General features: G+C 45.9%; 1 protein-coding gene across 1 annotated transcript in view; it reads right to left on the bottom strand.

Moving 5' to 3' along the window:
* Window positions 1–13,604, bottom strand: part of ANXA3 (annexin A3) — a 38,230-nt gene that overhangs the window by 12,850 nt on the left and 11,776 nt on the right. The window contains exons 4-6 of the mRNA XM_083458999.1: window positions 8,868–8,962; window positions 6,955–7,068; window positions 4,587–4,677 (exon numbers count right to left, since the gene is read on the bottom strand). Coding sequence (XP_083315125.1) covers window positions 4,587–4,677; window positions 6,955–7,068; window positions 8,868–8,962 — 300 coding nt within the window. The remainder of the gene's footprint in view (window positions 1–4,586; window positions 4,678–6,954; window positions 7,069–8,867; window positions 8,963–13,604) is intronic.

The following is a 13,604-nucleotide window of genomic DNA, read 5'->3' as shown; positions in this document are numbered from 1 at the left end:
GCAAGAAGAAAAAACTTGCGGAACGAATTAATTTCGTCTTGCGAGGCACCACTGTACTGCAAACTAAAATAAACTAGTAACTAAAGACTAATGACTATCGGAGGCTACTGGACTGCATGAGTGTTACAGTTGCTTAAGCAGTCATCTTACCTCTACATAGATAATACTCAGACTCCCACAGGGTCATAGAATCATAGAGTTGGAAGAGACCACAAGGGCCATCGAGTCCAACCCCCTGCCAAGAAGGAAACACCATCAGAGCACTCCTGACATATGGTTGTCAAGCCTCTGCTTAAAGACCTCCAAAGTAGGAGACTCCACCACACTCCGTGGCAGCAAATTCCACTGTCGAACAGCTCTTACTGTCAGGAAGCTCTTCCTAATGTTTAGGTGGAATCTTCTTTCTTGTAGTTTGGATCCATTGCTCCGTGTCCGCTTCTCTGGAGCAGCAGAAAACAACCTTTCTCCCTCCTCTATGTGACATCCTTTTATATATTTGAACATGGCTATCATATCACCCCTTAACCTCCTCTTCTCCGGGTGAGGTTGGAGCGGAAGAAGCAACGAGCAGATTCCGCCCCCTCCTTTCTGAAAACATTGTCAGGAGATTCTTGCAATGGGAGGGGTGAAATATCCACAATTAGGCCCCCAAAACGGACTTTGGACATGCCTGGTTTAGAGTATAATACTAGGAACTGGGAAAGCAGGGTTCAATTCTGACTTGGCCTTAAGTTCACTGGGTGATCTTGGGCAAGCTGCTGTCTCTCAGCCTAACCTTCCTCACAGGGTTGTTGTGGGATTCACTGCTTGCGCTCCTTGAACAAAAAAAGGTGAGGTAGGGATACAGTAAATGAATAAACATAAATTTGTATTTCTCAGCTGGCTGGCTTAACTCAAGGCGGTGGTCAAGTAGTGAACCGCCTCTTCTGAAACTTGCCTGCTCATACCCCAACACACACATTCCTCCTTAATCGACCTTTCTCATGCTTGGGTCCCCAGCTGTTGTTGGACTATAACTCCCATCATCCCTAGCTAGAAGGACCAGTGGTCAGGGATGATGGGAGTTATAGTTCAGCAGCTGGGGACCCAAGCTTGCGAAACACTGCTTCAATTCAAGAGATACACTTCCTGTTGCTGTGTTGTTTAGTCGTTTAGTCGTGTCCGACTCTTCGTGATCCCATGGACCAGAGCACGCCAGGCACTCCTGTCTTCCACTGCCTCCCGCAGTTTGGCCAAACTCATGTTTGTAGCTTCGAGAACACTGTCCAACCATCTCGTCCTCTATCGTCCCCTTCTCCTTGTGCCCTCCATTTTCCCAACATCAGGGTCTTTCCCAGGGAGTCTTCTCTTCTTATGAGGTGGCCAAAGTATTGGAGCCTCAGCTTCAGGATCTGTCCTTCCAGTGAGCACTCAGGGCTGATTTCCTTAAGAATGGATCGGTTTGATCTTCTTGCAGTCCATGGGACTCTCAAGAGTCTCCTCAAGCATAATTCAAAAGCATCAATTCTTCGGCGATCAGCCTTCTTTATTGTCCAGCTCTCACTTCCATACATCACTACTGAGAAAACCATAGCTTTAACTATACGGATCTTTGTTGGCAAGGTGATGTCTCTGCTTTTTAAGATGCTGTCTAGGTTTGTCATTGCTTTTCTCCCAAGCAGCGGCGTAGCGTGGGTTATCAGCACCCGGGGCAAGGCAAGTAATTTGCGCCCCCTAACCGGGGGCAAGGCAATTAATTTGCGCCCCCTAACCCGGGGCAAGGCAAGTACAGTAATTTACTCTCCCAAGCAGCAGCAGCGAGGCTTCTCTTTCCCCCGCGCTCTCCTGGAGCTGCCTCTTTTCTTTCCTTTTTTCCCCCTTTCTCCAAGGCTTTTCGCTTTCTCTCCTTAATTGATTCCTCCTCCACACCGCAGCGTTTCCTGGCTGCTTCCCCCCCCTTCCCCTCTCTTTCCTCCTCGCTCTGCTTGCCTTGCCCTGCCCTGCCTGAGGGCGCCCTGAGGAGACTCCGCTCTCCTTTTTGACCAGGCGAGGTGGAAAAGTCTCTTCCCGCCCCCTCGCCAGACTCCCTGCTCGGCTCGGCTCACTAGCCAGGCGGCCAGTGGAGAGAGAGCCGCAATTACCATAAAGCTCCTCTCCCTCCGCTTCGCCAAGCTGTCAAAGCCCCGGCAGCAGCAGCAACGGCAGCAGCAGGCGCAGCCAGACCCCCGCCAGCCAGCCAGCCCGCCCGCCCGGCTTCCTCTCCTTTTTTTGCCCATGGCAGAAGGCTTCGCTCTCCCCCTTCCGCGACCTCCTCGCCAAGCCGAGCGAGCGCGGGCTCCCTAACCCGTGGATTTAAGTAGGGGCAGAGAGCTGCTAGTGCGAGCGCGCCCCCCGCCCATGTTGCGCCCGGTGCGGCTGGCACCCCTGGCACCCCCCACGCTACGCCACTGCTCCCAAGAAGCAGGCGTCTTTTAATTTCGTGGCTGCTGTCACCATCTGCAGTGATCATGGAGCCCAAGAAAGTAGCTGGACAGCTGGACAGAATTCCGAGGGCCAAATGGAAAGGGCTGGAGGGCCGGAGATTCCCCCCGCCTGCTTTTAGAGGACATCGCCAAGCAATTAACCACAATCGCTCGCTTGCAATGCCAGCGGGCCTCCAAGAAGTCCATCACGGCTCAATAAACGTGCTCTCCAAACTTGTGTTATTTGCCTGGCTCAGCTTGCAGGGCTCCCCATTAGAATACGACGTGCTCGAGCATGAAGCTAAATGCACTCCTAGTGAAAAGCTTTACCCACTTCACCAGGAAAACAGCCATAAATCTTCCAGATATTAATCAAAGCCATGGGCCTCGCTGCTACCCCCCGAGCTGTACCGGCTCCAAGTATAGACTCCGCTGGGCTGGCTGCATTAAACTGCCCAATCCATCTTGCTCAGCTTCTCTACAGCTCAGCAATTCATCTTTCTGAAACGCAGCAGAAGAGGATCCTTTCCAGGAAAGGACCTCTAAGAACCGAAGCAATCTGGGGATGGGTTGCAAGGAGGAAGACCTGCCAAGCATCCCAGCAAGCAGAAAAGTGGCCAGCTGATGTCAGCCAAAACTGAGTAAAGGGGATGAGGGTTTAATACAGTGGTTCTCAACCTGTGGGTCCCCAGATGTTGTTGGACTACAACTCCCATCATCCCTGAACTCTGGCCTTGCTAGCTAGGGGTGATGGGAGTTGTAGTTCAACAACATCTGGGGACCCACAGGTTGAGAAAGGCTGGTTTAATAGCTACTCTCTTGTTCCATTGGTTTCATGACAATTACAGGTACGAACCGGTTGACTATAGACACAGACTTTGTTTGGACAAATATATTGAAATCCGGAAAGCTTTAATACACAACGTGGTGGGTTATTGGTAACCATATTTAGACTAGGATAATAATGTCACTTATATCTATAGCATTTAAATTTGACTTTACTTAATGTGTTACGTTGCCCTTTTGGCCTTTCTTCTTTTCTCCCTGTTTCCCTTTCCTCACATTTTCTTTTCTTCCTTTATAAATGAATACATGAATAAATGAATATTCAGAACAGGTTGCTGGAGAAGACCCCACAGAATCTGTATATGTAGTTGAACTTAAGAGAATCAAGCCAGGCAAGGATACAAACACTATCAAGAAAAGGGATCTGACTGCCCCAAAACTTTGCACAAAGGGTTTTGAAAGTGTGATCACACCTGAACGCCCTTGACAGCATCAAAAAGCACAAAAAACCATCCTGGACACACATTCAAAAGGATTTCTGGAAGGGCCCCAACTACATAAGTACTAGAGGACTGGAGAGGAGTTTGGCCCCCATTGTTAAAGTGGCTAATTGACACCATGGAGCCGGGTTTAATGAATCTTGCGATATATATTTTCAAAGGGCAAAGCAGCTAAGATTTATAAGGGCCTGACACATTACTCCAGGCTGTTTAAGAGATTGCTCAGATACCTCAGGATAACTTTGCCAGATTTACTCCTGAGATTTATAACATTATTGACTCATCAGAGCACCAAGTAAGTCAGCCTCCAGGAAGCCTCTGTTTGCAGGGAAAGAAGATGCTCAAAATCTTGGTGGAAGAAGAAGAAGAAGGAGAAGGAGAAGAAGAGGAGGAGGAGGAGAGGAGTTTGGATTTGATATCCCGCTTTATCACTACCCGAAGGAGTCTCAAAGTGGCTAACATTCTCCTTTCCTTTCCTCCCCCACAACAAACACTCTGTGAGGTGAGTGGGGCTGAGAGACTTCAGAGAAGTGTGACTAGCCCAAGGTCACCCAGCAGCTGCATGTGGAGGAGCGGAGACGCGAACCTGGTTCCCCAGATTACGAGTCTACCGTTCTTAACCACTACACCACACTGGCTGAAGGGGACGGCATTCCACTGCAACAGACTAGCTTTCGCCTGCTTCATCCTCTCCAAGCCAGCCACTCCTCAGCTATCCAGAAACGTCTTCTCCCCACCCAGCTTCTTGCAATGACTGAAGAAACCTCTTTGACCGATCTCCAGCTAGTATTGTCTGCTGGAAAAGTAGCAATTACAGCACCTGCCTGACCAGAATCCCTTCACTCCAAGTCATCGTTACCTGTGTAATATGCCTGGGCTACTTCTTTCATTTGCTTGCTAGTCCTTGAGGCCAGGATCTCAATCAGAGCATGCTCGTCCGTTCCAGCACCCTAGAAGCAAAAAGAAGAGTAAGAGGATTTGTTTAGCCTGGAAAAGAGGAGACTGAGAGGAGATTGGATGGCCATCTTCAAATATCTCAAGGGCTTTCAGATGGAGCAAGCTTGTTTTCTCCTGCTCCTCGAGGGTAGGAATCGAACCAATGGCTTCAAGCTACAAGAAAGAAGATTCCGACTCAACATTCGGAAAGACCTTCTGACAGTAAGAGCTGTCCATCAATGGAATTGTCTCCCTCGGGAGATGGTGGACTCTCCTTCCTTGAAGGTTTTTAAGCAGAGGTTGGGTGGCCATCTGTCATGGATGCTTTAGATGAGATTCCTGCATTGCAGGGGGCTGGACTAGATGACTCTTGGGGTCCCTTCCAACTAAGATGCTATGATTTAGGCACTTTCCACTGTAGGTTTCCATTGTAGGGCCTCCTTGGGGATCTAGCATTTAGCAAGCTTCTGAAGAGCCAAAAGACAAAATGTCAACAGAGGCGGTAACATCCTGAAGATTCATGGCAGCAGAAGGGAGATGGACTGAAGACAATTCAGCCAAGAACATCTAAGCTCCTAACTGACATCAACACAAGGGCTTTAAGTGAGTGCTTAACTTTTTCACCGAAGCCACAGGGGGCTTATCATTCCCTTGACTGCACCTATCGGGATTGGTTAACACCACTGGCGAACAGTCAATGGTGTGAGCTAACAGTTTAAATGGGTGCCGAAAGCATCGACCAATGAATTGATCAATCCATTAACTGCTGGTCCAAAGTATGGATTTTAGAACTGAGCTGCCCTCTGAAAGGATCGGTGGCATTGAGAAAGATATTTACAGCACATAGCGTCCCAGTTCATTGACACAAATGTGATGGTCCTTGTTGGGACAGAATGTCATGCCTGAACCAGAACATCTGTGTGTCCTCTGGGGCCAAAATCCAGAGAAGAGGCATGCATACACCAGAGGAAACTGTATGGAGAGGTGGAGCTGCGCTTGCTCTTCCTCTGCTGAAGAGGCTAGCTGCTGCTCAGTTTTATGGGGCGGCTTGTCTCCTCCGTTAAGTGACAATTGATGCAAGGGAAATGGCAAGCAGAGGTCCAGCTTTGAAAGTGGCTGCAACCTCCACATGCCTTTTTCTGAATCCCAAACCATGTGCAAAGACAACTTCATTTAAAATGAGACATTCTGTAGGGATCAGATGGGATTACCATGAGGAATTATAAAATATACATCAAGCCATCGTGTCCACGATGAAAGCATTGTGTTGACTGGGTTTGATATATTGACGATAATTTCTGATAAAATCCCATAAGATTCTACATTCATCCCCTCTTCATGCCCTTTTGCCTCTGCTGCCCATTTCTCGTGTCATGTAGACAGCCCAGTTGCTTTGCCAGACATGCATCCTGGGCCATAAAGATAGTGGGCAAGTTTCCTTGATGTAGGATGTTAATCTTAGGATCAGGAAACAGATCTCCCATTAAGGTGAGAATGGTCACTGTCCTCCTGGCCATCCTTCTTATCATATGTATTGCTTGTTTATTACCTCCAGGGTTACCAAATGCTCTTCTTTGTAGTTCTGTTCTTTGTATACCCTGTGATTAATTAGTTATAGTGGTTTAACTTTCTCCCCATGTGGGTTTGTGGAAATGCTCAGAAGAAATCTGATTGGTTCTTACGAACACTCTGTAAAAAGTTCTTTTGTGAATAAAAACTACCTGGGCCAGGAGCAGCACAGGGATAGGCACAGAGAGATACAATTATACGCACCCTTCCCAGAGTCTTGCTGGTTCAAGTCTCTGTGTGTATTCTTATTAATCAGAGTTCAATCCTTCCTTTACTTTGGGAACGCCTCAAGTACCTTATTTTTTGCTCTATAAGACTCACTTTTTCCTTCCCAAAAAGTAAGGGGAAATGTGTGTGCGTCTTATGGAGTGAATGCAGGCTGCACAGCTATCCCAGAAGCCAGAACATCAAGAGGGATTGCTGCTTTCCCTGCACAGCGATTCCTCTTGCTGTTCTGGCTTCTGGGATTCAGAATATTTTTTTTCTTGTTTTCCTCCTCCAAAAACTAAGTGCGTCTTGTGGTCTGGTGCGTCTTATAGAGCAAAAAATACGGTAAATATCCTTCCTTTACTTTGAGAATGCAACACATTCTTGCAATGCAATATGGCCATCTTTTAATTTCCTCAAAACAGCAGCGGATGCAAAAAAAAAAAAAATATGGCAAGCAAAATTTTCCAAACGAGTAAATAACAGAAGGTGCAGCGCTGCCTTCGTAGACTTACTTTCATGGATTTCTTCAGTTGTTTAGCATCAAACACTGCCGGAGGCGTTACAAGAGCCACCATTATACGCTCCAAATTGCCAGAGAGATCTCCCTTCAAAGCATCTTTCATATCCTTTTCAAAAAGAGAAAGAAACAGAGCTGTCAATGTTTCTCGCCGTCAAAAATCCAGGCTCCAAGGACGGCCTGCCCTTTACAACAGAGATAAACCGTCCACCGAATCTCTCTTTTAATTGTAGCTTCATTCTCAGTGAGGACAAAAACCCGTGCCTGGGCAAGACCACTTCACACAGCACATTAAGCAGCCGAAATTTGTTTTAATTGTGGTTTTAAATCTGGGCTGCACGTGGTTTCATTCCATCACTGTTGCAAGCATGGCTTGTTTGTTTTGATGTCTTTCATCGCTGATGCTAACGTTTACATGCTGGGCTTTTAAGAATATGCTTTGTTTGCAAGGTGCCCAGCAAATATTTACTGATGGGTGGCTATGTCAATTTAAAATAATGAGAGCAGCAAGAAAATAAACACGCATGGGAGGGTGCGCTAGGAATGACTGCTCCTCCATCCAAAAGATCATTGCAGCTGGAAAACTAGGAGAAGGTTGTCTACATGGAAGAAGGGGGGGGGGGAGGGAAAGGGGGAGGGAGAGAGAGAGAGAGAGAGAGAGAGAGAGAGGAGAATCCATCATGTGTCACCTACAGCCTGATGTGGTCCAGACATGCAAATTGATAATTAGATCTCTGCCTCATCCCGGACTGAAGAGACCTGACCTCCTTGTCAGGAGCTCAGCCAACACTTGAGTAGGACCTTGGCAGAGACACATGCCCAATTGGCATGTTCTCTCCCTCCTGGTCAATCGTTCGGGAGCTTCATTAGCTTTCTTCAGCCCAAACATCACAGCGACCAATGCCAACAGACACCGGCACACTTAGGGATCTGCAGAGTGTTCGCAGTTTGTGTAACAGACCTCAGCAACTCAGCATTTTGGCTAATCTACTTTATTTACATATAAACACACACACGGAGCACTGCAACATGGCTCCCTCTCTCTCCAGCATCAGACAGCAAAGGGGAAAAGACAAAGGACAAGAGTCCCACTTCACGGAACACAGTAAGACAAACATCCTGTCTCCGTCACTTCCCACTTTGTGGAGTCAAAACATATACCGTCATGTGATAGACAACAATCCCATGACTGCAATCATGGAGCAGGAATTCTAACACGCCTAACCTCCCAGGGATCCTCACTAATCCACCCTGACTGCTGATAGCATATGGCAAGCTTCCTCAACCTCAGCCCTCCAGATGTTTTTGGCCTACAACTCCCATGATCCCTAGCTAGCAGGACCAGTGGTCAGGGAGGATGGAAATTGTAGTCTCAAAACATCTGGAGGGCCGAGGTTGAGGAAGCATATGGCTTCATAGTCCCCCACCCATGTGTCCTACATACATACCGGGCACTACTTTCACCACCCTGTTTCTGCCCAGTCCTTAAAAAATTCAGGATGCTATAAACAGGCTGGATCTCAAGGTAGCTTTGCAAGAACAACTAATGTTAGTCTGAAATGACACCATCTGCAGCAAGCTTCATGGCCGAGTGGGGCATTTTGAAGGCAGGTCTCCTGCTTCTTATGTTTGATAAGAACATAAGAGGCGTGCTGGATCAGGCCAGGCATCTAGCCCAGAATCCTGCCTTACAGTGGCCAGCCAGTTGCTGACACCCTGCTGGGAGTAAGAGATTCCCGATGGCTTCGCTCACAAGGGTCATAGGAACTTGCAAGCCCACTCACCACGACAAGGTGATGATCCAGCAAATGAGCGGTCATATTTAATGGCATCATCACAAGAGAACACCCTCCCCCCCTTATTCCTGATGGAGTCTTTTGCAGCCTAGAGATCATCTCCGAACCATACCTTTCCTGCAGCTGCCCTGTACTCCTTCGCAATCAGCTGCCGCTGAGCATTCGATCTTCCCGTGAGGATGTCAATCAGGGTTTTTTCGTCAGTACCTAAAATGCAAAACAGAACCAATTAAAAAAAAAAAAAGTCTAAAAAGTGGTTCAACTCCCAAGGTAAAAAAATCAGAATAATCACATTCAAATGATGAGTTTAAATCCACTGCAATCTGCTACTCCCTACAACGTATTTTATTGATTCGTTATTACATTTATAGCCTACCCTAAATGAGGTTGCATTTTAATGTTTTAATGTTGTATTTTAATCTTGTTTTTTAAGCTGTATTTCAATCAATTGTTTTATATTTGGTGTTAGCCGCCCTGAGCCCAGTCAGGGCTGGGGAGGGCGTGGCATAAATAAAAAATTATTATTATTATTATTATTATTATTATTATTATTATTATTATTATTTCTCCATGGAGCTCAAAGTGGCATGCATACTGTAGCTTTCCTTCCTCTTTCATTTTAGCCTCACAACAACCCAGTGAGGTGGGTTAGGCCAAGAGACTATGCCTGGCTCAGGGTCACCCAGCGAGCGTCAGGGTTGAATTGAGGATCTGGTCTCCCAGGTCCTAGTCCAGGGGTCTGCAACCTTTAAGACAAAAAGAGCCACTTGGACCCGTTTCCGAAGAAAAAAAACCTGGGAGCCGCAAAACTCGTCATTATAAAAATAACCTTTTTGTCACTTTTTTATTATTTCTTTGTTTGACCCCTCAGAATTACTCCTCCTCATAGAAATAAACGTTAAATTAACAAGTTACCTTGTTAATTCACTCCCCTTCAAAACAGTGACCAGCGTACATGCCCCCTTTCAATGCAGTGACCAGCGTACATGCCCCTTACAATGTAGCGGGCGGGCGGGAAAGTGACGTCGGGACGGTGCGTGACTAACGGCTAAGGGAGCTGGGCATGTTTAGCCTGGAGAAGAGGAGGTTAAGGGGTGATATGATAGCCATGTTCAAATATATAAAAGGATGTCACATAGAGGAGGGAGAAAGGTTGTTTTCTGCTGCTCCAGAGAAGCGGACACGGAGCAATGGATCCAAACTACAAGAAAGAAGATTCCACCTAAACATTAGGAAGAACTTCCTGACAGTAAGAGCTGTTCGACAGTGGAATTTGCTGCCAAGGAGTGTGGTGGAGTCTCCTGCTTTGGAGATCTTTAAGCAGAGGCTTGACAACCATATGTCAGGAGTGCTCTGATGGTGTTTCCTGCTTGGCAGGGGGTTGGACTCGATGGCCCTTGTGGTCTCTTCCAACTCTATGATTCTATGATTCTATGATTCTAACGCACGCACCGCCCCCATGCGACGTCACAGCCAGTACAGCGCCCGCCACAGTGGGGAGTATCGGGGCGCACAATGCGCCTCCTCCCCTCGCTAGTATCCGTCCTGGAGCTGCGACAAAGGTGTAAAAGAGCCACATGCGGCTCCGGAGCCGCGGGTTGCAGACCCCTGTCCTAGTCCAACACTCTAACCACTACACCTCGCTTCCCTGTTCATGCCAGGAGTGTTGTAGAAATTGGCCTACTGCACACAGGTGAAGTTTGCCTTCTTTCTTCCACCCACTTTTGCTCTGGCCCTGCTCAGAAGCCATGTGGCCCTCAAAGGATTGCCCAGGAGGAAATGTGGCCCTCGGGCTCACAAAGGCTCCGTGTTCCTGCTTTATGCCCAACAAAAAAAGAAAACCCTGGTCCTAATCATGTGCGCTACGCAGGACTGGCCACTGCCAGGCTGGGTGTCAGCAGCAAGAACTTAAAAAGTGCCAGTGAAGTTAACTCTTTATCCAAAGGAACAAAACAGCTGGAGTGAGGCTTGAGGGAGATGTGCAGAGATGGGGTGGCAGGATGAGGAGGAACTGGAAGGCCGGAGCGGGGACCCCCAGGAGGAAGATGAAGAGCTTCTGGATCCTTTAACTCCTGTCAGGGAGCATTGTGAACAGATTGAGAAATGTGTGAAAGCTCAGGAACGTTTAGAGGAATGCAATATTCTAAATTTATATATATATATATAGAAATATTTAGATATACTTTCCCCAAAAGACCGGAAGCGTGTCCATTAGGCTTAATAGGAACAGAAATTAAAATGGGAGATCAAGACAGAGTGCGAGATTGGCTTCATTATTATCAAATAAGAGAGGTATATAATTTGGACAAAAAAATTGGCTTCCAGGTGGAAAAATCAAAGTTGGAAACAGAGCTGTTAGATCCCAAAAATGAGATACTTTCAAGAATGTATAACTTGCTGTTAAAATGGAACACTCAAGATGAAACGGTTAAATCTGCTATGATTAAGTGGGCACAGGATGTTGGACATAACATTATGTTTGCTGACTGGGAACAGTTGTGGACCACAGGTGTGAAATTTAGGGCATGTAATGCCCTAAGAGAGAATATTATGAAAATGGTATACAGGTGGTACATGACACCAGTCAAGCTTGCAAAAATCTATCATTTGCCCGATAATAAATGTTGGAAATGTAAAGAAACTGAAGGTACATTCTTTCACCTTTGGTGGACGGGCCCAAGGATTAAGGCTTTCTGGGAGATGATCTATAATGAAATGAAAAAGATATTTAGGTATACCTTCCTGAAGAAACCAGAGGCCTTTCTCCGGGGCATAGTCGGCCAATTGGTGTTAAAGAAGGATAGAACTTTCTTTATGTACGCCACAACAGCAGCAAGAATACTGATTGCAAAGTATTGGAAGACACAGGATTTACCCACACTGGATGAAAGTGATGGACTACATGGAATTGGCAGAAATGACTGGCAGAATCCGTGACCAGGGAGAAGAGTCGGTGGACGAAGACTGGAAGAAATTTAAAGGCTACTTGCAGAAATACTGTAAAATTAATGAATGTTAAAATGATGTTGGAACGGAAAATAAGTGGTATTGGTAAAAAGATTATTAAGAATATGCAAATATGGATCGACAATGGTTGAAAATACATAGTTATAATAGGTTAAGATATTGAGTAAAGATAAATGATAGAGGGTAAGGATTTGCTGAAAGGACTTTTAAACGGGAATACAAAAGGGGAGGTGTGAGGAGGTCAAAGAAATAAGGAAACAAGCTGAAAGATTATTGAAAGATGGATTTTATTCTAAATTTCTTTTTTTTTTCTTTTTCTATTTAGCTACTATCTTCTCTTTCTTGTCTAGATATCTTTTCTATGTGATTTTTTCTTCTTTCTTTCTTCTTTCTTTCTTTTTAGGTTGTTAAGTTTTTTAAAATTTTTCTTATATTGTAAATTTATGATTTTTGTAAACCCTATTGTGCAAACCTATGTTTTGTGTAAACTTATGTTTTATGTTAAACCTTAATAAATATTTTATAAAAAGATAAAATAAAAAATAAAATGGGAGATCAAAATTTGTTCATGTATGCTACAGCTGCCGCGAGAACCCTTCTGGCCCAAAGATGGAAAGTACAAGATATACCAACTATCCAGGAGTGGCAGGTGAAGTTGACAGAATATGCAGAACTTGCCAAACTGTCAGGGAGGATCCGGGACCAGGGAGATCAAAGATACCAAAATAACTGGAGTAAATTTATTGAATATTTAAAGAAGAACTGTAAAGAGGTCAAGACACTAGCAGGATTGACATAATACCTCCAATGTATAATAGTACTAATATGAGAACGATGTGCGTGATGGAAAGGGGTTAAATATACCAGTTGTGGGGAGGGAGGGGGGTCGCGACTCGGCAGAGTCAAAGGGAATGTATGATGTTATTACAATTTGTTGGAAAAGAATATGTAAGGAAAACAATAAAAAATTACTTGAAAAAAATAAAAATAGAGGAATGCAATATTCAAACGTCATCTAAGTCCCATACAGAGAAGTGTACAGAGAACTCTTTGACTTCTTGCATGCTCATAAACTCTTCAGCAAATTGAAATAAATGTTAATATAAGCCTGTGTCCTCCTCAGGCATAGCTGATGAAAACCTGAGTCTGTTCGGTTTGAGTAAACCTGCAGCTCTGTACCTGTGATATGAAAGCGAATGCAACTACCTCTCTGGTAATTCTCAGAGAATTTAAGAGTTGCCAGCAGGATACATCTATGTTATGTAGGAGTTTTGCGGCTGCTTGACAAAGCGTTTCTGTAGACTTTGGATATTAAAGATAAAGGTAAAGGTAAAGGTACCCCTGCCAGTACGGGCCAGTTGTGTCCGACTCTAGGGTTGTGCGCTCATTTCACTTAAGAGGCCGGGGGCCAGCACTGTCTGGAGACACTTCTGGGTCATGTGGCCAGCGTGACGAAGCTGCTCTGGCGAGCCAGCACCAGCGCAGCACATGGAAACGCCGTTTACCTTCCCGCTATAAAGTGGTACCTATTTATCTACTTGCACTTTGACGTGCTTTCGAACTGCTAGGTGGGCAGGAGCTGGGACCGAAAGACGGGAGCTCACCCTGCCGCGGGGAAAGATATTTCCTGTCAAATGTGAAGGGGGAAAGAAACAAAACAGTTCAGGAGGCCAGGCCTACTGAGCACAGCAACTCTTCCCAGTAGGTCTTGCTGCAATGAGTCAGTTGTGAGGACTGAAGGTTCCCACCGTCCCCGAGTTGCCTAATCTCCTCCTCCCTCAGGACCTTCCGGAGCAATCTGAGACTCTGTTGCTTTGTCTGCCTTTGCTCCACTCTCTTCATCCCTCTTCTGGTTCTGGGAAACCAGTGGGGACGGGAGCTG

Source organism: Podarcis liolepis (assembly GCF_965112155.1).
Source record: "Podarcis liolepis genome assembly, chromosome: 9".
Classification (NCBI taxonomy): Eukaryota; Metazoa; Chordata; class Lepidosauria; order Squamata; family Lacertidae; genus Podarcis; species Podarcis liolepis.
Note: the sequence above shows the minus strand (reverse complement) of the source record. Positions and strands in the feature narration are given on the sequence as shown.